Consider the following 25,160-nt stretch of genomic DNA (forward strand, 5'->3'; position numbering starts at 1 on the left):
GTTTTGTAGGACGAAGATTTGAGGACCCTGGTGGAGACTGACTCATCACAAACGGTGCGTGAGATGGGCGCCAGCTTCCATGTTGTTTTTGATGGTTTGAAACGTATAAAAAACGTCAAAAAGCTTGAAAACTGGGTGCCCTTCAATTTGAACGATCGACACATTTCAAAGTCTGTTCTTTCTTGCTTTTGCGTAACCAATACGATTCTTTTTCAGATCGAATAGTCACGTGTGGTGAAAAGTGGACATAAATGACAACAGGGTATGTTTAGGACAATATTTGTACACCGAAAAGTAACCCAGGCACTTCTCAAAACGAAAACCTCCAAATAAATACAATGGTTACTGCATGATAGTCAGCGACTGTTGTGATTCACAATAACTTTCTGCAACTGTGCCAAAACATCACATCAAAGTCATATCGTGAAAAAATCGATGAAATGTACCAAAAATTGCGTCAGCAGCAGCCGACACTAGTCAACAGAAGAGGTCCGATTTCTGTTCCACGACAAAGCCTGTCAGAAACGTTTCAAAAATCACCCTCTGAAAATCAAACGAATTGAGCATCAAAGTTCCGCCATCTTTTCGAGCGCTTATGTCGATTGAATTCAATGAGTAATAAATGAGATATTGCAATTTGAAGTAGAAATAACAGACAGAACTTTGGAAACAACCTAATTAGTTAGTAATTTTTACGAAAACCTTCTGCAAATCAATGACTTCTCACAAGAGGCATCAGATCAAGTTTTTTCAGTCAAAATTTTTCAATAAAATGACACTCGGTGCTGTGACGTAAAATGAACGATTGATCCACATATTCTTTGTATGAAACGAATATATCACATATGTAAATCGAAAATAATAATAACACAGAAATTATTACTATATGTGATGGACGATACGCAATACATGTATCGCTATAGAGTAGATTTCTGAAGCGTTTCCATACTTACTGAATTAATTTGTGCTTGATATGATAACAGTGTGGATCGGATGACTTTCTAACCACCCTTTACGTGAAAACTGATCAAACACTATAAGAGAAAACAAAATATATCTGGAGACTGTATGAATGGTTAGTAATTCTTGCGAAAACCTTCTGCAAATCAATGACTTCTCACAAGAGGCATCAGATCAAGTTTTTTCAGTAAACATTTTTCAATATCAACTTTGTCATAATTAATTTATCGCTATTGATGCATAATATTTCTTTGAAATGTTTATTTATTGATGGTAGTGATGTGGTATTGATACAGAATAAATATGAACTTCCGTGAAATTATGGAAAGAACGGATAGAGAGCCTTTTCCGGACCACTTCGGAGAAAAGAGTGCTTGCACTTCTTTTACACCGGGTCACATGAAGATATGGGTGGGTTTTATTTGTTATTCTCATTGGAATACAACACAGTTTTTACTTGTTATTCAAATATGTGGAGTATCCAAAGAGGGGTTTTACATTGTATATAAATAGTTTATGAAAATCCAATTGTCCAAGTGTCTCTCAGTATATCTATGAAAATGTTTGTTCACCCATTTGTTATAGTTGGTGTTATCGGAATTGCAACGGTGAAGGTGAGGATTTTTATTATCGTGTCAAGCACATTTCCAAATGATTTTCATTCAAAAAATATATTTTTTGTTATTCAATAAGGGTTCTTTTGAAAAATTTTCGTTGATTATTTGAAAAAAAAAAATCAATTTTAATTAAAAGCACTCTCCAAAACCTAAAGGGGTCAATGAGAAAATCGTTTATTTCTGATCAAATACATAGAATTGTTTACAGAGAGCACTTTTTCAGTTCCTACTGTGGTAGAAATAGCATACTAGTTACTTATCGCGAAAAAAGCTTTCTGACTTTCACTTCTCATACAAAAACATTGTGGAATGGTGAAGTGTAAGCCAAAAAGTTTTTTCTCAAAATCTAATCTGCCCTGAAAAATACCCCTTCCAATTGAAACAAGATTATTGTTGGTAAAAATATGTTTTGATTTATTTAAGATTGATCAGAATCTGATTGAAACATTTTCTAATGCGATGATCCGATTACTTTCATGTTACTTCATATACCTAAGTTTTAAGATGACGGTGAAGTGGCATTTTTTCCATTGAGGATTAATGGAATATCGATAAACTGAAAAAAAATATCTCTCAGAAAGATTGCTCATAATTCGGATAAATCTACTACACTAGTTTGAAAGTTTTCAGGAATGAATTTATTTTAACTTCACAGATTCAAAAAATCATTCGCATTTGACAGACTAAAACTTGAAAAAAATTTTGAAAAAAGACCTACAAATTTTTCTCGGGATAATGAAATTTGCAAAAATATGGTGCGACGAGAGTACATTTACAAATAATGGATGAATCAATTGAAATATACAGTATACTTAGCGACAAAAAAATTAAGAGATAATCAGGGTTAGCAATTCTTGAGAGAGATATGGATTCGTGTTCTGAATAATAAAATCATTGGCCCCCATATTTTGTAAACTATCTGTAAGCAGAATCATACCAGATAATGTGGGGTGTTTATCCCAATTGGATTAAGACAGAAAGGTGAAAAAAAAATAATGGCTTTATTTATTCAACGTCACGTCATCTGACTTTTTTCGTTCAGATTTTCCTTTGTGGGTCTTCATTTCGGAAAAAATATGAAAATATTGAAAAGTAGAAAGATACAATAATGATATCCCCTGCGTGTATATCACTCCAAAAGGGCTCAAAGCAATTTCTGTAGCATATATTCACTGAACAGAGACGATATTGAAATTTAATGTAGACTCAACTTAAAAATTGTTACATGGAACATGCGATATGATATTCATTTTCTGCAGTTTTTATTACATTACATTCTCTTTCGAAATTGTCTTTCTTTGACTATTATTAGGCATGTGACCGTTTCTTGTTGATTGAAAATGTATTGATCTCATACTCACAACTTCAAACCAATCACTTGATTAAATTTATGACTCACAACTTTGGTTGTGAGTCATAAATTTGGGCCAACCACAGTTGAGAAGATTCATAACTTATCATGTCATTTTTAATTGTGAATAAACCTTGATAATGTAATTACTTAAATTACACTTCCTTTTAACGAGAAACAAAAATGAGAACATGTAGTCGGAAAGTGAAAATGAATTTGCCATACCAGGAATTTAAAATGTAACTAAGAAAGTGATGTTTGTCAAAAATTCGTTACTTGAAAAAGGTAAAGCAGTTTGAAACTCAAAAACTTTTATGTTTTTGAGTACCACTTACTTCATCTTCATGAAGTAAGTGGTAGAACACCGGTGTTACACACTAAAATCTTTGGTTCGAATCTCTCTGACGGGTGACAGATTTTAATTTTTAATAACCAAACAATTTTTATTGGAAATGGATAAAACACAATGAGGGGAATTATTTTTGAATGACTTCTTATTGTGGAATTCAATATTACTTTCGTTCGGAATCTCCTTCACAAAAAGATTTTCCAATTCTGGAAGCAGTTCTGATGCACTACTTGGTATGTCCTTGAACCCTTTCAGCGATTCGGTTTCCGTCATTTCAATCGTCGAAAAACGCCTCCTCTTGTGGATCTCTTCAATCTTGCGAATAGGAAGAAGTCGCAGGGGGTAGAATCTGATGAAAACGGTGGCTGATGCATGATTACGGTGTTGTTTTTGGCCAACAATGGCGAGTGACCAGGTGCATTATCGTTATGTAAAAACCATAAATTTTTTATCTACAATACCAGACATTTTCTTCGTATTGCTTTTTGCAAGTGGCGCCTAACTTCAAGATAATACTCCTTTTTGAATGTACGATCATGTGGCAAGAACTCCTGATACAGTATGCCACGATAATCGAAGGAAACAGCGACCAAAACCCTGACATTTGATCGAACTTGGTGTTACCAGTTGTGACTCTATTAAGCAACATTAGATCGCCGTTGACGTCATTTAACAATTCCTGAGCGATGCTCATCCGATGGTTTTTCTTGGTCAAAATTCAGCAATTTCATAACGAACTTTGCTGCTACATGCTTCATTTTCAAAATTGCCGAAAACATTGCATGACACAAGCCAATCGATATGCCGACATCCTAAGCAACATATCTAATACTGATTCGACGATTCTCCATAACAATTTTCTTCACTTTCACAACAATCTCATTGACTGTCGATGTGCTGGGGCATCCAGGGAGAGCGTTGTCATTCACATCTTCTTGACCTTGATGCAATTTGATGCAAATTCTTTGATTCATACTTTTCGATAGCAGGAAATCGCCGAACACGTCAAACACCTCTAACTTTTATGCCTCTCACCAAAGAGTAAACATGCTAAATAGCTAAAACTATGAACATGTGATCGACACGTGTGTACCACCAACATAAAAAAAATAAAAAAAATCGCTTATCGAATATACGTAGCCCACGAAATTTAAACATTCAGTTTTTTTTATGAACAGATCTCGTACTATTCCATCATGGTATATTACGATCAATTAACTATGTACAAGGAATGAAAGTTGGGAATGTTTTGCTCTTGATGAAAAAATTATGATTATTAATACGTTTTTAAAAAAAAGTTTCATTAATACATGAGTTGTGAAACATCAATGAATAGACAATATAATTACAAAATGAATTTGTAATTATACTGTCTACCAAAATTCATACCAAATACATACGTATAATAATAACACTAATATTCATTTGCTCATATAGAAGACAAAATTAAGAAAGAAATTCATCGCAAATAAATATCGTACAAACCACGGAAGCAACATACAGTGGGTAAAAGCCAATAGGAATAAATTCATTATTTCGGTTACGGTACATATTTCAACAAAATCCCGAAATTCCCAAAATCCCAAATTCAATTCATAATTCGACATACTTCAAGGGAAAAATGCTACCCCTACCTTCAATCCCCGTCGAATGACAGGTACAACCCCCAATTTTTCGAATGGGAAGTAAAGGCTTGTGATATATCATTTGAAAGGTCTTTTCATTCCCTATTCAAAAATGTTATCGCTTTGCAACAATCAAGATAAAATAAGTTAAAATCGTGTGGTTACCGAAATTCGATAAAATACACTCAAAACCTATTGCAATATACTCAAAACTCATTTCATGTTGGGGTATTGATAATAATAAATTAAGCAAACACCATAGCATTATTCTTTTTAGATAGTATCCTTTAAAAACTGTAAATAATTTCCGTAGCAACGTTAGTTTAGAACGCCATGTCAACTTGTTTTGTATGTTACAATATTGGTTGACAGTATTTTAATTTATGTTTGAAGTTCGTTAACTTCAAGTCTGACAAATGGTTAGATTAACGGAAATGCATAAAATAACAGTTTTACAAATGATTGGTTACAGAGATGAAAGCCAAACACAACAGGAAGTAGTTCGCCTATTTTAGGAGACCTTATTTACCTCCCATATCTCAAGGAACAATAAGCGAAATAAAGGAGCAGTTTCGCGAGCTAGGTCGTGTGGAGCAAATGAAAAAAGCAGCTGCCAATACCATATGGTTTCAGCAGGATGGAGCACCTCAACATTACCAATTCAAGTCCGGCAATACCTCGATACAACATTTACCAATCGTTGGATAGGATGGTGAGGATCAATTGAATAGCCAGCGCGATCACCTGATCTTTCATCATTAAATTCCTCTTCATGTGGATATGTAATGAGCAATGTGTACAAAACTGAACCTTCAGATCTGAATGACTCAAAAGAACGAAAAACGCTTGCGATTAGGTCGGTCACGCCTGATATGTTAAATAATGTTCGGAGACAGTTTTATTTGTAATTAGGATGTTGCTTAGACATTCGCGGTGAACATTTTGAACATCTACTTCGTTAACATCCATATATTTTTTGCGTATTCTACATTTTATTACGTTTTGTATAACAATTTATTTTTTGAGTGTATTTTATCGAATTTCGGTAACCATATGATTTTAATTTATTTTATCTTAATTGTTTCAATCACAAATCTATACTTCCTATTCAAATAATTGGGGTTTGTACCTGTCATTCAAAGAGGGTTGAAGGTAGGGGTGGCATTTTTGCGTTTTTCACGTTAAAAAACGATAAATACTCATAATTTACATGTGACGTGTTTCGGTTTTTTTTAAATATGTACAGTTAACGAAATAATGAGTTCATTCCATTTGGCTTCTACATACTCTATGGTACTTGTGGGTGGAGAAAGAAATAGAAAATATGAAAAAAATTCATGTAGTAAAAATTTAACCTAAGATATCTACAAAAATCGATTATGGATTTAAATGATTGGAACCTCGTATCCAAAGTTGGGTTCAACCACGTATCATGATGAAAATGAAATGAAAGTGAAGGCGCAAAAGTAAAAACACAAAAACTCTAATTTTTCTTGCAAATATCTGAAAACGGTCGGATTTTTTCTATATCAGAATATAAGCCTATTGCATCTACTGTTTAATCCATATTCTAGGATATACTGCTTCCAAAATGGTGAAAGTAATATCTGCTAAAAAACGGCCTTTGTGATACCAACATATTTCTTTTTGTCAAAATTGAGAAATGTGCCCATAGGTACTCGTAAAGAGAATTTGATTTTATTCCTCAGTTATGTTGTCAGTTGCTTTGAAGGAAACTAACAATTTGGATACTGAAATAGTTCATGGTGTTATATTTTTCTGAAGATACCACATACGAAATCGAGTCTTGTGAAGGATTTTCATTTCATATATGAAGTTTTCACTAATGTTGAACTCTTAAACCCAATATCGGTTAATAAAACTATTCGAACAACGTCATTCAGTTTCAAAACGTAACACATGATAGACCGGCGAAATACATTTTATTCAGGTGCTATGACAGTAATATATCACATATTGTATAACTTCACCGATGACGGCATATGGTCTGTCACAAATGATTGAATGCATGACCATGAATCAATATTTTCCCGTTGGACAAAGAATAATATCAATCTATGATGCCATCTGAGTTACGGCGATCTGTGATTGAAACAAGCATTATTGTAGAGAAAGAAGTCCAACCTCTGGAGTGAACCCAAGAAAAATGCACCCACATACCAGACCTGCACTTTTCGTCGAGGCGCTTTCACCACCCAAGTTGATGTCTTTAGGAAACAATATGTATCAGAACTATATTTTTCTTCATGAAATATATGTAGTAATCGAAAAACTCGTTTATTTCGAATGATTCGTTGTGGAATTGGTCGCGGTAGTAGTGCGCCCGACTCACGATCGGAAGGCCGTGGGTTCGATTGCCGCCTCGACCAGATATTTTTCTCGAGAGAATTTATCTGGTTGAAGCTGGAATGATTCTGCAACCGTGTTAGGAATCACACGTTAAAAGGTGAGACCTCGTTAGTCCTTAGCTCGTACAAGTTTCTCAACTTCTGAGAGTTGTCGTTCGTATGGGGGCGACAGCTGATTAACGGAAAAACAGGTTTTTTTTCCAAACAGATTTTAAGTCTTCGGAACTTCTACAAGTTTTTTAGGAAGAAAGCTTTTTGACTTTCCACTTTTTCATCACCAGACAAAAAATGTGAGAATAACTTCCAATTTATATTTAAAAGAAGATTTAGTGTATATTTTACATCTACATGAATTTCATTAGTTCGGCCTTCCATTCTCTAATAATATGTAAAATGATTTGAGTTCACTAAAAGAACCAATTCGTACAAATTGAAAATAAAAAAAATGGCTGAACGCAGAAAGAGGAGATGAGTGAAAGTACTCGAATTACCCCTAAATAGTTACTCTCGGAGGAATTAGTCCAGTCATCACCGAAAGACGATTTTCGATACGTCGTGAAGTAACTTGGTTTAATCTCTTGATTTTTTATTTTAATTTTTTGTTTGATTGTTCTATTTTTTTACTTGTATTTCATTTACTGTAATTTTATTTCAAAGTTTTTTTGCTTAAAATAATTGTTACTTCAGCTATTCTTTTCAGTTTTTGATTTGTATTGGTATTTAAAATAATTTTATATATTATTAGACAATGGAAGTCCGAACTCATAAAATTCATCATTGAACATTGTCACCTTCAAACAAACATTCTACATCTACATATTTCTATAAAGAGTTTTGATTTGAGTTATTTTCTTTCTTCATTTCTTCGGAAGTTTACGTCAATTGATGAAGAAGTAGTAAGCCGAAAGTTTTTCTCCCTAAAAACTAATATCTCCTGACAATATTCCTTTTTCAATTTTTAAAGTTACTTTTGAATAAGGCTTTCCGAAAATATTATCGCGATATGAAAGAATTCGAAACTAAATTGAAAAAATATTAATTGTGAAAATTGACCTCACATATAGTGTTATGATGAATTCCAAAAATGAAAAAAAAAATGTTCAGATTCGAATCTTGATTTCGGTAGTTATTATAATTTGGCGATGGCAAGACCTTTGCTGGAGGGTCAATAGACCGAGTTCGCGATAAATATGATGACACTGAAACCAAATGTCAAGTTGGCGTTATAAGCCTTCCCCAGATTTGTCGTTGTTCGTATTCTTCCACAATTACATGTTATTTTTACAATTGATAGACAATTTGACAGATATTATTTTATGAAATAGAAATTCTGATAATTTCTTGGGATACTTGGGAAAATGATTTCTATATCACGACTGTTATATTCCATATACGATTTCCTTCATTTGGCAAATTAGACTCCTGGTAGCCCAAGAAAATAATATTTTTGACCTAAGCATCCATTAGTTGATTGGTTAGTTGGTTTTCTTCGTGCTATATTCTTCATCTTTTTTTTGAATATATACTGATCTCAAAGAATTCTGTCATAGTTATGGTTGAGCTCATACCCTTCCGCCAAAAATTGGAAAGGAGTATGTTTCTAGAAGAGATTTTTGGATAAGACAAGTTTTGGTTTTCGACTTCTCCGCTTTATATAAGAAAAATGTAAGAATCTTCCAAAGTATCTTCCAGAATTACACTGATAACATGGTTGAATACTCATTAGCATTGATCACTCTCTAACGCCTGATTTTTTTTTAATTAATCGAGACTGCAATGAGTTTATTGAACGTTGTATTCCAACATGAAATTATATAATAAAACAATTTATCTGTCAATATATTACAAAAACATCGAGTTTCTCACATTGTTTCACAATTGGGGTGTAGAAGACGAAAAAGCTTTTTCAATGAGGAAATTATCTTCACAAGTGTCTGAGAAAAAATAAATATCCAATGTCAGTTTTTGAGCCGGTATCGAATAATTTTGATTTCATTTTCCAATATTTTTAGGCTGATGGATCCTTCGGCTTGGGGGATATGATTGGAAAATGTTTTGACCAGGGTGATATCAATGAAATAATCAGATGTGCTACGGGGAGAACAATAAAAATTATGGAACTTGCTGCTAATCAGAAGAACTTAGAAATATTTCCAGGTGTAGGAGTAAGGTATGGAGTTTTCATAATTTCGAAAAGCCATTTGTTTTCACACATATTTTTCACTCGTCTTTGGATCACCCCACGCGTATATGTATATTTAATAATGATTCGTCAAAAATACTATTTGAATAATTAAAAAAGATATACTTCCATCACTATATACTAGGACGAATTAGGTAAAAAGATTTCATTCAGGATTGTAACTCAAAGGGCTTATACATTTCAAATGATCTTTTTCCAATAACTTATTCTATGTATTTTCAATGGGAAATATTTTTTCAGTATTTCTCCAACTTCAAGTGGAGTCAAAAATATAAAAAATAAAACACTCGCACCAAACATGAAGCAACAGAATGAAAGTTCAATCAAACATTTAGTGGATGCAACTGCAAAATTCATGTCTGGACGAATTATTCAGATAAATGTTTCGAAATCATCCGCTGAAAAGATCTCGAAAGCTATTGAAGAAGGTGGGTACCTGATTTTGTGAAAACATAATACAATAACATAAGCGTGAACAGAAAAACAATTAACTGGGCCATAAAAAACTCTTTAGAGTTCATACAACATACAAAAAACATGGTTCTGCAAGAAGGTGAGATTTTGGTTTCTTTTGATGTTAGTTCATTATTTCCTAGCGTCCCAATTCCACAGACCGTACAATACCTCAGGGAATTACTAGAGAAAAATAATTTCAATAACAACGAAATCGATGAATTCGTTTCTCTTACCAATTTGTGTATGAAACAAAATAGTTTCAATGTAGAAGGTTGCTTTTATGAACAACAGGAAGGAACGGCCATGGGAAATCCCTTGTTCTCCTACCTGGCAGACCTGTTCATGAGCAGATTCGAAATGGAAACTAAAGAAAAGTCAAAGTATTTTGCTAGGATTTGGCTAAGGTATGTGGATGATATTTTCGCGGTATTCGATACCAAAAAATCGAATATCGAGGACTTTGTTTCCTTTTTAAATAATAGATGTCCATTTATAAAATTCACGTATGAATTAGAAAATAAGGGACAACTACCATTTCTTGACGTTTTGGTAATGAGGAGCAAAGATAGAGGGTTAGAATACGATATTTAGAAAAGAAACAAGCACGTACAGGTATATTCCTGACAGTTCACATCACTGTGGACAGCACAAACGTGCTGGGTTGAATTTTTTGGTACATCGTCTTTTGACTTTCCCTCTAACACATGATAGGTTCACAAAAGAAAAACGTACAATACAGGAAATATCAGCCACTAACGGTTCCCCGAGGGGTATTGTAGATGACATAATTAGGAAAAAGAAGTTTAGGCTAAGAATGAACGAAATCTCGACGAAAGGACAAAAACCAAGATAAATACATCTCAGTTCCATACCACCAATATACGAAAAACTTTGAAAAGATTTCCAAGGAACTAGGTATGAAGGTGGTTTCTAAAACAAGTCATACACTGCAGAGCCTTTTGGGAAATCCAAAAGACAAAGTCAAGAATTCGGAAAAGACTGGAATTTACGAAATTGAATGTAAGGACTGCGATGCAAAATATTATGGACAGACAAAAAGATCTATCGAAGAGAGATATAAGGAACACATAGCACATTTAAAATATGGAAGACCTGAAAAATCAGCAGTCGCCCATCATATTGTGCAACAAAACCATTCCATAGACTTCACTTCATTAAGATTAGTTAAACAAGTTAACAACAACAGGCAACTAGATGCCTATGAGAGTGTACAAATAAGTAAACACAATAATATCATGAATAACGATAACGGACCAATACCAAATAGCATACTATATAGCTTGTTGAAATAATATTGTTGGGTTTACTGATTACTACAAAAATACACATTGTAAATATATTTAGATAGGCAATATTGTGAAACTAATTTTATATAGCTGAAAATTGTTCTATAAATAGCTGTAACATTTGAACATACATAAGGACATATTGTAAAATAATAATAGAAAGGCCAATTGTAAAATTAATTTAGAGTGGTACACTCGTACGGGTGGTATTACTGATTACCTACCTGTATGATGTACCTGAATAACATAAGTAGCTTTAGTTTTGAGTAGTTTCTAGTTTTATCTTCTGCTTGAAGAGAATCACTTGGTGATCGAAACACATGTCGAGGTGTAAAAATAACGATTTGGTGTTGGGAATTAACTCCAGTAATATTCATTACTACACCAAAGGTTCCAAACAGTACATCATAACTAGGCCTATTTGATTTGAATAGAGTTTACTCTCAAATCGACCTATATCGATTACTTTTCTATTGTTATATCCTTGTGGAAGTCACCAACCGTGAGGTATGATGGTAGCTTCAAACTCAAAATGCCAAATGAAAAAGGAAGTGTATGTTGAATATTGTTATAGTTAGTCTCTTAAGCCACCTGACTTCAACTGGAGAAATTTTCAAATCTAGGAAATTCTCAGCAAAATCCATAAAATATTAAAAACTATGACGAAACTGAACTATTCCGTTTGTTACATGACATCCCTCCCTCATTATTCAGAGCTTCAAAATTCAAGGGTGATTGGCGCATTTTCCATAGGAAACAAAATGTACTAGATATAACAGATAATTTTTTTCCAAACAAAGTTCATCAAATGAGTAATGAACTAGTTCATCCTCGCAACTTTGTTGACGTGGACTCCAGTTTTTTAACTGAAGAAGAATAATTCCACAAAATATAAATATCGTAAACCAAATCAACTGAATAGTCTGGTCATGAAGTGCCTTTCAGTTAAAACTTTTTTTTCCACCTCCGATAAATATGAGCACTTACAAATATCTCAAAAACTATTTGATACTTTTCAAATTTGAAAAAAGATTCGAAAAGAGTCGGAAATGTATCCAACACAGTCCTCTCTCTCGGAACTGTAGGACCTATATTCATAATTTTTCCAGAGGGTTGAAAATACGTCCTGAAAGGGAAATCTGGCTTTCGCAAGACACGCCGATTTTGGACCTTCAATTTATCTCAACCTATTTAATATCAAAATTGAGAATTTAAAAAATCCTGGCACCTACTAGATGAATAAATGAAGAGTAATCCGCGGTCAACAATTATGACGTTCCAGTTAATTATGCATAGGTAGCAATTATGTTCTACTCAAACAGAAACATTGCAAATGCGATAATTATTGAATTACAAATTCGAGATTGTTTTATCCTCTGGAGAAGAATATATTTTCTTTTGAAATATACATAAATTATTATTTTTCAATTTGTAATCAACAATTCACTTGTTGAAAATCAAAGAACTTCATTAATTATTGGAAATAATTTTTTTGCCAATACCACTATCAATACTTTTTGTGATCAGAAGCTACGTGAAAATGATTTTTTTTGTATCTGCTGTTGTTTGAAAAAATTGTTGAAAACATATTCTTTGATGAAAATTATGATTGAAAAACAATTGTTTGAAAAAAAAATTATTGCTTGAAGACGAATTAGTCAATTAACCATTTTTTCTACCACTTGAAACCATTTTTTCTTTGTCATAAATTATCTAGCTCATCAAATAACGCAATTGTTTTTATTTAAAAAAATGTCATTCAATAAACATTTTGTTATGTACATTTTAATTTCTTCTCTATTTTTTTCTACACAGTAAAACCAAAACAATTATGTATTTTTTTTGAGAAAAAACTTTATTCGTATTCCATATTGATATTTCAAAATCATTCCAATCTCCATCCACCATTCTAACCTGTTTTTTTTATAATAAAACCTATCATAACTTCTAAACTAATTGGGATACGATGGAAAAATTCAGCCTCTAATATTCAAACAACAAATTCAGTCCAGAATTCAAACTCTCACCCAATTATATATTCCATTTATATCAAAGGTTCATGAAAAAAATCAGGATTTCTCTAATGTTCATGTTGAAAATCAAATAGGTCCTTTATTCATTTTTGGTCCAATATCTACTATGAATGAACACATCGTAAACACTCATTTTACTTTTTATCCGACTTTTATATGACAATAATTTCAGCTTATCAATTTTAGTCCGACACTATTATTCTTTGAACAATCAATTATTATGATTTTCATTTATGAGCCGTTATAAATTAATAATCATTGAATTTTCAGTAAAACTCATCACAATACCGCATTTGTATTATATGTATCGATGGTAATTATTATGTTTTCAAGGACATCAGAGAAATCCAGCTCACTGATTTTGTGTGCAACTAATAAACTTGTCACCATCATATTCCAATTATAATCACTCTGATCTGGTGTATCAAGTTCAATTCAAAGCTGCAAAGAAGCGATAAACAAAGCTTATTCTGAGTTTTTTGTAGAACTGTAACACCACTAACGAAATGGACAAACGAAGCAGGTGTGACTTCATTTCCAATTCAGGTTATTTTATTTAGCTTTCGAACCTAATATAAGGAGGGACGAACCAAACAAACCAAAAAATCTAAAAAAGCAGCATGAATATTATAGATTTTGTGATTCTTTCAAATATTTTCAACAATCAGCTCTGATTGCGAATGGTTTTTAAAAGGTAACAGGACATTACAAATTCATCACAATTTTTAGTGACGGCTTCCACATCTAATATAGAAGTGATAAATCAAAGTCTGTTATAGACGATTTATACAGTGAGTTATACCTCAAATAACATACCTCCTTTCCCGCCTCTTAAACATCACCCTTCTTTGCATTTGAAGAGGGAAAGTACTAGATATAACACATCATTAAAAAGTTATTTTTATAAGTAATTCATCCAGATGATTGTTCACTATTCAACTTGTCTATCTGGTGTTCTCTTGAGTTGGGTTATTATAATATACATTTTTTTCAATTTTTGCGCATTTTGTGACTTGTGCACATTATTTCGAATGACTTATGATTTGAATTGGAAAGATACGAAGTGGTGGGTCACACTTAGTACTTCCACTTCTTAAATGAATGGTGGTTACTGAGAGGGAAAATAAGGTATGGCAGTTAAGGTTATGAGATCGATGTACCCAATTAATTGAAAGTCGATCTGTTTTTGCATTTTTCTCATTGCCACACACTGTATATAGTGAGTTTTTTATTTGAAATATTTCGAAATATATTCATTTTTGAAACTATAGATAATTTGTGACAAAGTTATCAAGTGAGTTAAAATTTGTATCAAATTGGCACGAGTTTTTTGGTCTCATCAACTTCGACAATTATGTTCTGCGTGAGCTGTATTAATACCTCCTTAATTCATCAGGGGTGTTGCAAGCAGCTTCATCGGACCAGAACATGTCATTGGCATCGCTTTAGGCTTTGCCAAATAAAGATTGAGCACCTGGATGACAAGAAGATTTATGGACTTCTAGCAGAATCTTTCAGGATCGGCTCACTCCAAGGCGTTTATTCATCCTTTAAAGCTTGACCAACAGTTGTTGGTCTACAGTAACACTGTTATTTGTATCATCATATGCAGAGACTTAGACTGTCGGATGAAAATGTGTGTTACCTATGCTTGGAAAATGATGAAACAGCAGAGCACATACCTTTTGCCTGCCCGGCTAGGGACCGAATCAGGTTTTTAGAGTTCGGTAGAGCCGTACTCATACCATCTGACCTGAAAGACCACTCACCATACAAACTAATCGGCTTCGTTTTGAAGCTGGGTTCATTTGGTCGAGTGTGAATAGGTGTGAGCTACAATAAACCCTTGCGGGTTGCGGTGGAGGGTCAAATAGACCCGCTCACGTTGGACTTAACCCAACCTAATTCATCAGGACTATTCGCAGTCTTGTCAGCCATGTAACTCACATGGAGAAGAATGAACTACTCACGTGAAATAAATCTGATGAGAAACAACATATTTTTATTCAATAGCAATTATGTAAGTGATTCATTTCAAAAAGATTTTTTTCGCTGAAGTTTTTGATACAACTACCTACAATATCAAAACAAAATTAATTATTTTGTTGGTTTTGATACAGTCTTTGTCATTCAATATCTAGCTTATTATTCCATAATTATTTAATAAACATAAATTTTATTTTTAATATTTATTGCGAATACGAAATGTTGCAGATCACAAAATGTTTTGTTTTCTTTCGCTCGTTTCTAAGTCGAACAATGTTGGTGTTTTGACTCACCGCAAAACAATTGTGGATATTTCTGCTGTGCACAACTATAACTGAAATCAATTAGATTTATGGAAATATATTTTTCCTATATTACTATAATAACACTTATTCGATTGGGGATCTATTTATTTTGAAGAAATTCATATCGAATATAGGATAAAGAAAATAACTTTTGTCTATTGTCTACCAACATTTTTATTGTTACGACCGGTTTCAGTTTAGTAAACCATTTTTGAGTGTAAACTCAAGTAAAACGTCAAGTATACAGTTTACATAGAAATGATTAAATAAAGCAAAACCGGTCGTGACAAATAAAAGCCTCGGTGGGTGGACAATAGTTATATTTTTTATCTATAAACTATATTACCAGTTACAAGATCACACATCATATATGTTCAACAGCCCAGCCTATATAATCTTATTCATTTCAAATATTTCATTTTATGCAATACATAAAAATTTCTGAAGCACTCCATACTTTCCACTTTCTTCATTGAAACATGATTTGACAAATACTTCATAGAAAATCCTCATGTGGTATGAGAAAATACTTAACTTTGAAATGATAAAAAATACCACAATTAACGGTACAAGTCACTATTGACCGCTTCAAGCAGCGAATTATATTTTCTTCTGAATAAAAGATTTGGCACTATTTGGCAAAAAACTGTTTATGTTTCATTGAAACTATAAATGAGAAATAAAAAAAAAAAATTCATTTCCAACAGGAGTACCCAGTTACAGGAAATGCTATTATTACAGAGTAGGTATATATGAAATAAATGTTAAAAATATTGGAATATAGAAATGTATAAAAGAATATGTGTGGTGAAAAATATATGTGAATGAATAGAATAATAATGTGTGATTTTTTCCCTGTGTAACAGAATCTTTTCAAGAGGAAATATTTGGTTGAAGGCTGATTCGAACGCACTGTCTTTAATAAAACTTGTGGTATACTTTATGTAATCACTATGGATCTTCATCAAGTAAAGGCAGAATCACTCAAAAAAAAATACTGATTTCTCTAATGTTCACTGATGAAGTTGATGATGAAATATGCGCCAAAGCATTGGTCTCATACTAAAATGATCATTCTTTACAGGTCGTGGAAAAATGAAAAAAATTAATCCAATCCTGCTCATATTGGGAGCTCTAGTAACCTTGATAGTCCCTTTGATGATTGGAGGTGTTTCCCTGATATCTGGTAAAGCATTAGTAATTGGAAAGATAGCTGCAGTGCTGTCCCTAATCGCGATTCTCAACAACCTACTCATGGGTGGAACTGTGAGTACTGAATTCATATATATATATATCTATCTACTTACCGAAATAGAGACCCACTAACTTTGCAAATATTTGCACTTGATTGATGTACAAGTATGATGTATGTTTCTGAAGTTATCTGTCGAATGTAGGACTGAAATTGACATTTTCTTTGCAGAGGCCATTAAAATGTCTAACAACCCTTTTTGACTATTGAAAGAATGTAATTTTTTGTTGAGGGATATCAAGTTTTTTGTGGACTTTTTTTGTGATTTTTCACCTTTCATGATCTAAAAACTGTTAAAATTGTAATGAAGAACTCCATAAATGTGTAGAAAGGAAAATATTTTCAATTCACTTCAAAGTTGTACTCAATAATTTTGCTCATCAAAAAGAAGCTATGAAATCATACAGATACTCAACTCAACAACGTTTCGGAGGCCTTAGTCTACCTAGTCTATCAGAATTGATTGGAAAAACTCTAATGAGTCGTGCAGTGTTTCCTTTGGTCGGTTTTATTTTCAAATCGTCTTTGATAGATGTCAAAGAAGTTTCAAAATATGAAATACGTCAATATTAATGATTGATTTCCGTAACATTAGCTGTAGTACAAACAATAAATATACTAATATCTATGCTCACACATACAAATCCCAACCACAATTTATACTTCATAACCATTGAAATTGCGTTGAAATGAACATTGGGATTGTAATAAACAGAATCAAAATTATCAGGAAATGAATATTTCGAAATGAATTTCGAAAAATTATTCTCTCCCAACTACCTACACAGTAGGGTGTGGTAAACGTCTGTCGAGAAAAAACTACTTTCCCGGCTCAAACCACGCTGCATATTGAATTATATCCGACAGACATTTATGCAAAATTCCTCACAGAGGTTAGTCTTAAAGATGTTTCTCGTTTCATCCAGCAGCAGGACTACGCTAGAATTATTCCAGTAAATCACCAGCAGACCGCAGTTTCGGGGTTTTACCTCTCGTCAGTACAGAAAAAATCCTACCCAGACAGCAAAGTGTCTGGGACTCGATTAATTTCAACACAACTCCGCTACATATATGAAACCTTCGTTTGAGAGGAATATTGTTAACTAGTAACAATTCCATCTCGAGAACCATCCCATATATTAAAACTCTAACAGAAATCAAAAGTGAAAACTATCGAGGAGAGATACATACGTATAACGAAATGAATAATTCGAAATAAATTTCGAAATATAAATCTCTCCCAACTACCTACCTGTACTGACAAGAAGTATTACCTCGAAACCGCGGTCTGCAGGTGATCTACGTGAATTATTTCAACATGTTCCTGCTGCTGGATGAACGAGAAACATCTGAACACATCAGAACACATATTGAAATAAATCGAATTGAATGAGAATGATTGCCAAAGAACCCCTTTTCAAGAGACGTGATTGATCTCAAATAATCAGTGTTTATCATTATACTGGAGAGAATTGTATTTTAAACAGTTTCTCAGAAAGAGATTTTGCTTGGTTACTCGTTTCGAAGAAAAATATGGATAGTGGCAAAATTGCAACAGATTAATATCAAAGAACTCCTTCTACAACATCAAATGTTTCAGAAGATAATCAACATTAACATACTTTGAATTTCAAAGCGGCTCAGTAGAAGTGTTGGAAATAGAACGAAACAACGAAAAAAAATTGCAAAATTCAATAAATTTTTCAAATTCTGAAAAAGGAGGCATAGTTTTGCCTCCAACGTGTTCAAATAAGTGTCTGTATAACTTATGTGCTCTTCATTTGATAAGCAAACTCATTGTGACTGAAGAATACAACATTTTTCTTTGTGAAACATACCTTGAATGTACTTTTTACAACTCTATGAAGTTCTACATTACAATTTTGATATTTTTTAGATTGCGCAAAGTGAAAAAATCCCAAAAAATGTCAACAGAAAATCTTTCCGACTGGTACGAAAAATGCTGCAGAGTTCAAGAATCATAATTTTTGATGAAATGTTTGATGATCTTTTTCGTAAGTCTTCAACAAGTGAAGGGGTACTTTTCGAAACCCCATCAAAACAAATGGATTTTTTCAGTTGGAGACAGTATATCTCAAAACCATTTTGGATGAAAAATGTAATTGTCCAAAAAAAATCAAATTCAAATCATTTTGGAATTTTTCATTGTTACTCGAATACATACTAAACTTTGCTATGATTTTTGTTTTTTGGTGCTTGGGAGTTGAAACTCTCAAGTTTCCGGAAAACAATAAACACTCACCGGTTTATTGCGTTTTATTTCCCATTCTTCAAATGATGTGAATCATGTCAAACAGAAAAATATTTCGAAACTAGTATGGAAATTACGAATAACCAAATGGTAAAATTTGTGAAAAATCATTAAGTACTATTTAAATATTTGAGATGTCATGAAGTTTCTCTCACGAACTGTTATCAAGTATTCTTTCAAATATTTCAGAAACGAGTGTAAGTATTGATGAATTCAATCAGTTCTTTTAAAAACGTTATGAGTTTTTTCAGGAAGACAACAATCATCAAATATATAATTAAGAAAATAGACTCAATATCGACGATCCAATTATCGTGAGTTCGATTCCCTCTTCGAGCATATATCTTGCTTCTTCCACATTTCATCATACATTATTATTATGTTTGAAAATAACCAATTTAGATTTATGGTAAATATAGCTAGAGATATAACATCTGCATTTCCCAATTAAATTGAACAACGTCAATGGCAATGAAGTGAATAAAACATCCTTTTCAGTTTATTTACAATTTCCTGCATTATCATGTTGAATCGTAACTGTATTCGTTGCAGGTTTCGAATTCTGGGTCATTGTAGTTGGTTCAACTAAAACGAATAATTTATTGATGCTATAAACCTCAGTTGTATGAAATGATAATAATATAATTGAATAGTCTGTTAGAGTGATCAGTAAATAATGAGATTTTCATACGGGAAGAATGATCGTTGTTTTGTTTGACGCGGTAATCATTTTATGTATTATTAATGCAAATATTTGCGTTCGACTGAATTTAATAGCATCTAGATGCAATAAAGAAGGAAATTATTCTCAATAGATTTGAATTGATTACAAACAAATGGTATAATGAATCCATTAAATTGTAATTGTAGTTTAAATTCCGATTCCTCTGCTGTCATTTGGTTGAAACTAAGCGGACATCAATAGTGTCAGGCCCAAACCATTTCCTGCTTGATTCAACACGAATCTACGGGTAACACGAACTTCAAACTTAAATAGTCGGAAAACTGAAATTAGTGAGGAAGACATTGTTGAAAATATGCCATTACCTAAAGGAAGGAAAAGAATGCGACAAATTATTTAAATTTCTTTTTTTATTATTCCGGAAGAATACGTTGAATTATTGTTGTTTGTTTTGACGTTTCACTGAAGAAATATTCATCATCATGTCTCCTGAAATGTATCGAAGTGAATAATTATTCAATATAAACAATAATACAGATGAGTAGAAAATATATAATAGACAGGTTATCTGAAATTTGGCAGTTTCTAAGTAGAAATTTTTTTGATGTTTCGATTTGAAACGTTTTGACTCGATCATCTACTTGAAAATTTTTCTGAAATTCCCTTATTGAAAAAAGTTTTTCAGCTATTTTATGGGAGATTAGTTATTGGAGAAAGGACATTTTTATTTTTCCACTACCCCATCGTTACATGAAAAACTGAGAAACTCTCTGAAGAAAGGAGAAAGTAAATACTTTGAATTAGAACATAATTGCATTACTTTTTAATATGAAGTTTTGTGACTACAAAACCCTCAACGATACTAATACGAACCTGGATATTCTTCCATTTCGTTTATATCACCATCACGGAATAAGTTTAATCTACTTATGTCACCGATGACATCGTAATGACATGCATTCACCTATTTGATTAAATCCCATCCGAGAGGAATTTAATTTCAATTGAAAAGGTTATATTTTTAAGAGTGATTTATTTTTTTTTAAATAAAGTTAATGGCTTTGTACTACTTCATCTTGATACCAAAAATGTGGGAAACTTCCAAAGAAAGGAAGGAAGTAGGTAATCAATTTTTAAATAAGGAATTCTATACATAGATGAGTAGATCATGCAAAGAAGTACCTTTCAGACGCAAACCGGAAAAAAAGCCCTCCTGAAACAGCTTCTTTCATCGTGATGCACTATTTGGAACCTTTGGTGTAGTAATGAATATTACTGGAGTTTCCTTCCCAACACCAAATCGTTAATTTCAACCCTACAATGCATGATTTTTTAAAATAAAAAATAAAAAATATTTTTGGGTAGGTATTAGCACTCTCAACAGGTGAAAAATAATAAAAAAAATTATTTTGTGTTACATTTTTTTGTTTTTTGATTTTTCCTTTTGTATTATATATGCTAAATCATGAACTTAGATCTAAAACATATTATAAATCATATCTCCACTTTATTGATGGAAGTTAGCGAAACAATTTTTATTTCTATTGGAACAAAGATTGAGTTTGTATTTTTCACAGAAAACAAAAGAAAACCCTTTGCAGCCAGGCAATTTACATCGCTGCCGAGTCTCATACCATATAGGAATGTGGCCAAAATTGTCAATTCTCACATCTTTCGGAGGAATCGAAGCCGAATTTGTTTTTTTTTCTTCAGTTCCAAATTTCGATCAACTGATGAAGAAAGTCTACCTTTTCTTTTTGAATTCTGACCAACGTTGCATAGGCAATTGGAAATTTCCCCACAGAATTTTTCCATTGTTATGGTATTTGTGTTTTCTTTTTGCTTTTCAACCCTGCGATATAAAAGCCATGCATTGATAATAGCAACATCAACTAAATGATAAAAAATTCTACAATACCATTTTCTGCTTCTCATCGAGATGTTGAAACGTCCCAAAATACTGTCCAAAAGGTCGACTCCGCCCATATGTTTGTTAAACCCTAATACTAAGTTTGGACACTGTATTGGGACTCTTTTCTTTTCTTTTTTATTAAATCTTTTTACATGTTGGACAGGAATAGACCCCACGTATGTGGAAAGTAATGAAACCGCTTTATTGTCTAACCATAACACTGATGAGAAAGGAGCATCTTGAAAAGTGATTGCATACTCTTCAAAAGAACCACGCGTCTTTTTTTTAAATGTAGCGTCACTGGAAAAATTGCAGTTCGGCAAACGATTCCTTTTTACTGTTCCTAGCGAAAGAATACCTCTGCCATATAAGTATGCCATCAGAGGAACTCCAGTATAATAATTATCAAAATAAACTATATAATTACATTTAGTGGGAATTGAGCGGCACAATCGTATGACTACGTTTGCTGAGGACCCTAAGTCTGGCTCATGTGAAAAACGATTTTTCTCATCATTTTCTTGACCAGAGTAAATTTCAAACCGGTATGCATAACCTGAAATCCCATATAGAACAAATAATTTGTATCCCCATTTGTGGGGTTTTACTTCCAAATTTATTATTCAAGTGATCAATGATAGGCCGCAACTTATGCAAGCGATCATGATTCTCATGGTCTTTTGGAAATAGTTCAGAATTGTCATTAAAATGTAGCATTTCACGGATTTTTTCAAATCTATTAATGCTCATTGTATTTTTTATTTTGTCAAAACCGAATTCCTCGGACCAGTACCTTCTGATGTTTGACATATTTATGACTGACATGTAAATGCAAATGCCTATGTACTGTTTTAAATCATCTGTCGTGATATTTGCAGTTTTGGAAATATTTTTTTGAACGCTGTAGAGGTTCGATTCATCTGCAATCATTTGAAATAAATCGTCGGAAAAAAATACCTGAAAAAATACTAGTTCAAAAATAATGCAAAGAGAAATATAGCTATACTTTTACCTGAAGAACTGGTAGGGGGTTGATAGCTCCATATTTTTTGGAAGAACATCGTCACCACCAAATTTTGTATATTCAGAATTTTCTTCAAAACTAGCTTCTTTCCAGGACATAGATTTGAAGGCCTTTTTATCGAATGTAAACAAACTTTTATTTTCAGGAAAATTTTGGTCGATAGGATCTGAATCATTATCACATACTGTATTTTGAGTGATGGGATCTGATTGATTGTCACATATGGTTTCCAAATTAATAGCATCTACAGCATCTAACTCATGATCAAAAATAATAGGTATATTTTCAATATCTAAGTCAGAAAAATCAACGGGATTCTGAAATTTTTGAGAAGCCAAGTTTATACAATCTTCGATATTTTCGGGAAAATTTTCTTCTTCCAAATCTTGCAAATCATCTTCGCTTTCATAAAAATTTTCTGCAAGCTTTTGCAACTCTTTTTCTGTGAGACATTTTCGTAAACAAGGATTTCTGTCCATTGCGCTATAAAAAGAAAAAAAAAGGAATAATGCATGTTGTAGCAGTTGTGCTAACTTTTATAAAAAACAACGCCGATTTATTTTTGAGGCGTTTTACTACAAACTAATTCAACAAAATACTTTAGTACATACCTAAATTAGCAAATCCACGGAGTTTCTGGACAAAATTGCATTAATTTCTGTTAAAAACAATATAATTTGAGCACCCGACACACACAAAAGCCGCTAAATCTAACCACCATATACAAACTTCTACATTCAATACCCGTCCCGCCACCTATGATTCACTAGATGGACAATAATGTAAACTGAGTATCTGGTATGCTACAATATGCATTTAGGAGATAATCTTCAATAAATAAAGAGGTAGAATTGTTTATTATTTTAAAAGTAGCAGATATGCTACACGATACATTGTAGGGTTAACACCTCGACACGTGTTTCGATCACCAAGTTATCATCTTCAAAGAGGAAGATTAAAATTAGAAACTAACGCGAAGCTAACCCTATTTATACTATATAGATATCCCATACAGGTAAACCATCCAGGTGTACCACCCATACAGGTATACCAACCTAAATTAATTGTACAATTTTGCCTTATCTATTATTCCACAATATATGTTATAGCTGTATATGAAACAATTTTCAGCTAAGTATATAAAAATTGATTTCACAATATTGACTATCTAAATTCATTTTTGCAATGTGTCCTTATGTAGTAATCAGTAAACCCAACAATATTATTTTAACAAGCTATATAATATGGTATATATTGGTATAGGTCCGTCATCGTTATTCATAATATTATTGTGTTTACTTATTTGTACACTCTCATAGGCATCTAGTTGCCTGTTGTTGTTAACTTGTCTAACCAATCTTAATGAAGTGAAGTCTATGGAATGGTTTTGTTGCAAAATATGATGGGCGACTGCTGATTTTTAAGTCTTCCGTATTTTAAGTGTGCTATGTGTTCCATATATATCTTACTTTAATAGATCTTTTTGTCTGTAGTGTATGACTTGTTATAAAATATGTTTTTGGAGCCCCACTCCCCGCTTCAAACTCACGTCAATATCTGATGTTATTCGTGATTTCATAGTCCCGTGCTTGTACCATTTCAATAGTTTGTGAAGATTTTTTTTCGAAACACCTAGTCATCATCACACATAGTTCAACAGTATTGTCTATACTCGTAGGGCCATTTTCAGCATTTAACGTTTCATAACAAAATGTAGTGTCGTTTCATACAGATTAAAAAGTATTGGATTTCGGCCTCCTAGAAGTCAAAAGTCAATAAATTATCCATATTTAAATTTTCACTTGTCATTTTCACCGAGTCAACTTGCAAAGTCAGTGTTGGTGGTTTGATCGATCAACCGACAACTGCAATAGCAGAAATTTGGAAAGCTATCCTGAAGTGCCATCGAAAAACAAATCCACATGTTTCTAGAAATGATATGAAATCGAGAAAGGTTGACAAGTTGACTTGGGTGTCACACCAATAGGGGGTTCCACTTAAATCTCGCTTGCGTTTACGCAGTTATTTTTATCAAGTACTTTTTTGGTGATTCACATTTTACATCCATTAGTGAGGGAAGCTATGGATTATACTGTAGACGACCCCTCCCGATATAGAAGGCCCCGACACTCTGTCGGGGCCTGTATATATATACAGGCTGATTCACGGTGGATGGCACATTAGACGTTTCTGGTGAACCAGACAACGGATCACTTTGAAAATTTAATGGAGGGCTTATTCGGACATTCTCTAGCCAACTAAAATATTTTCGACAATGCGGTGTTGCCGCTTCTATTAGAAAGCAGTAGCAACTTTGATTTTTCAAACAGAACACTCTGTATATAATATTATTTTTGGAATCTCCAACAATTGCCCGACAACTTTTCTTGATATTTCCCTATACCTATCTGTTACCGTTTTCGAAATAAAAATTAATTTCAATTTTTTTCTTCGAAA

The 25,160-nt window shown here is 32.8% G+C and overlaps 1 protein-coding gene across 1 annotated transcript in view; it reads left to right on the top strand.

Annotated features, from left to right (window-relative positions):
* Nucleotides 1-1,504: 1,504 nt before the first annotated feature.
* Nucleotides 1,505-25,160, top strand: part of Osi14 (DUF1676 domain-containing protein Osi14) — a 36,846-nt gene continuing 13,190 nt past the window's right edge. The window contains exons 1-4 of the mRNA XM_074175262.1: nt 1,505-1,574; nt 9,284-9,441; nt 9,715-9,902; nt 16,646-16,827. Of these exons, the coding sequence (XP_074031363.1) occupies nt 1,515-1,574; nt 9,284-9,441; nt 9,715-9,902; nt 16,646-16,827 (588 nt within the window). The 5' untranslated portion in view covers nt 1,505-1,514. The remainder of the gene's footprint in view (nt 1,575-9,283; nt 9,442-9,714; nt 9,903-16,645; nt 16,828-25,160) is intronic.

This window comes from Leptinotarsa decemlineata, unplaced genomic scaffold (assembly GCF_025532065.1).
Source record: "Leptinotarsa decemlineata unplaced genomic scaffold, Ldec_3_MD MMD2_tig00000882_RagTag_RagTag, whole genome shotgun sequence".
Lineage (NCBI taxonomy): Eukaryota > Metazoa > Arthropoda > Insecta > Coleoptera > Chrysomelidae > Leptinotarsa > Leptinotarsa decemlineata.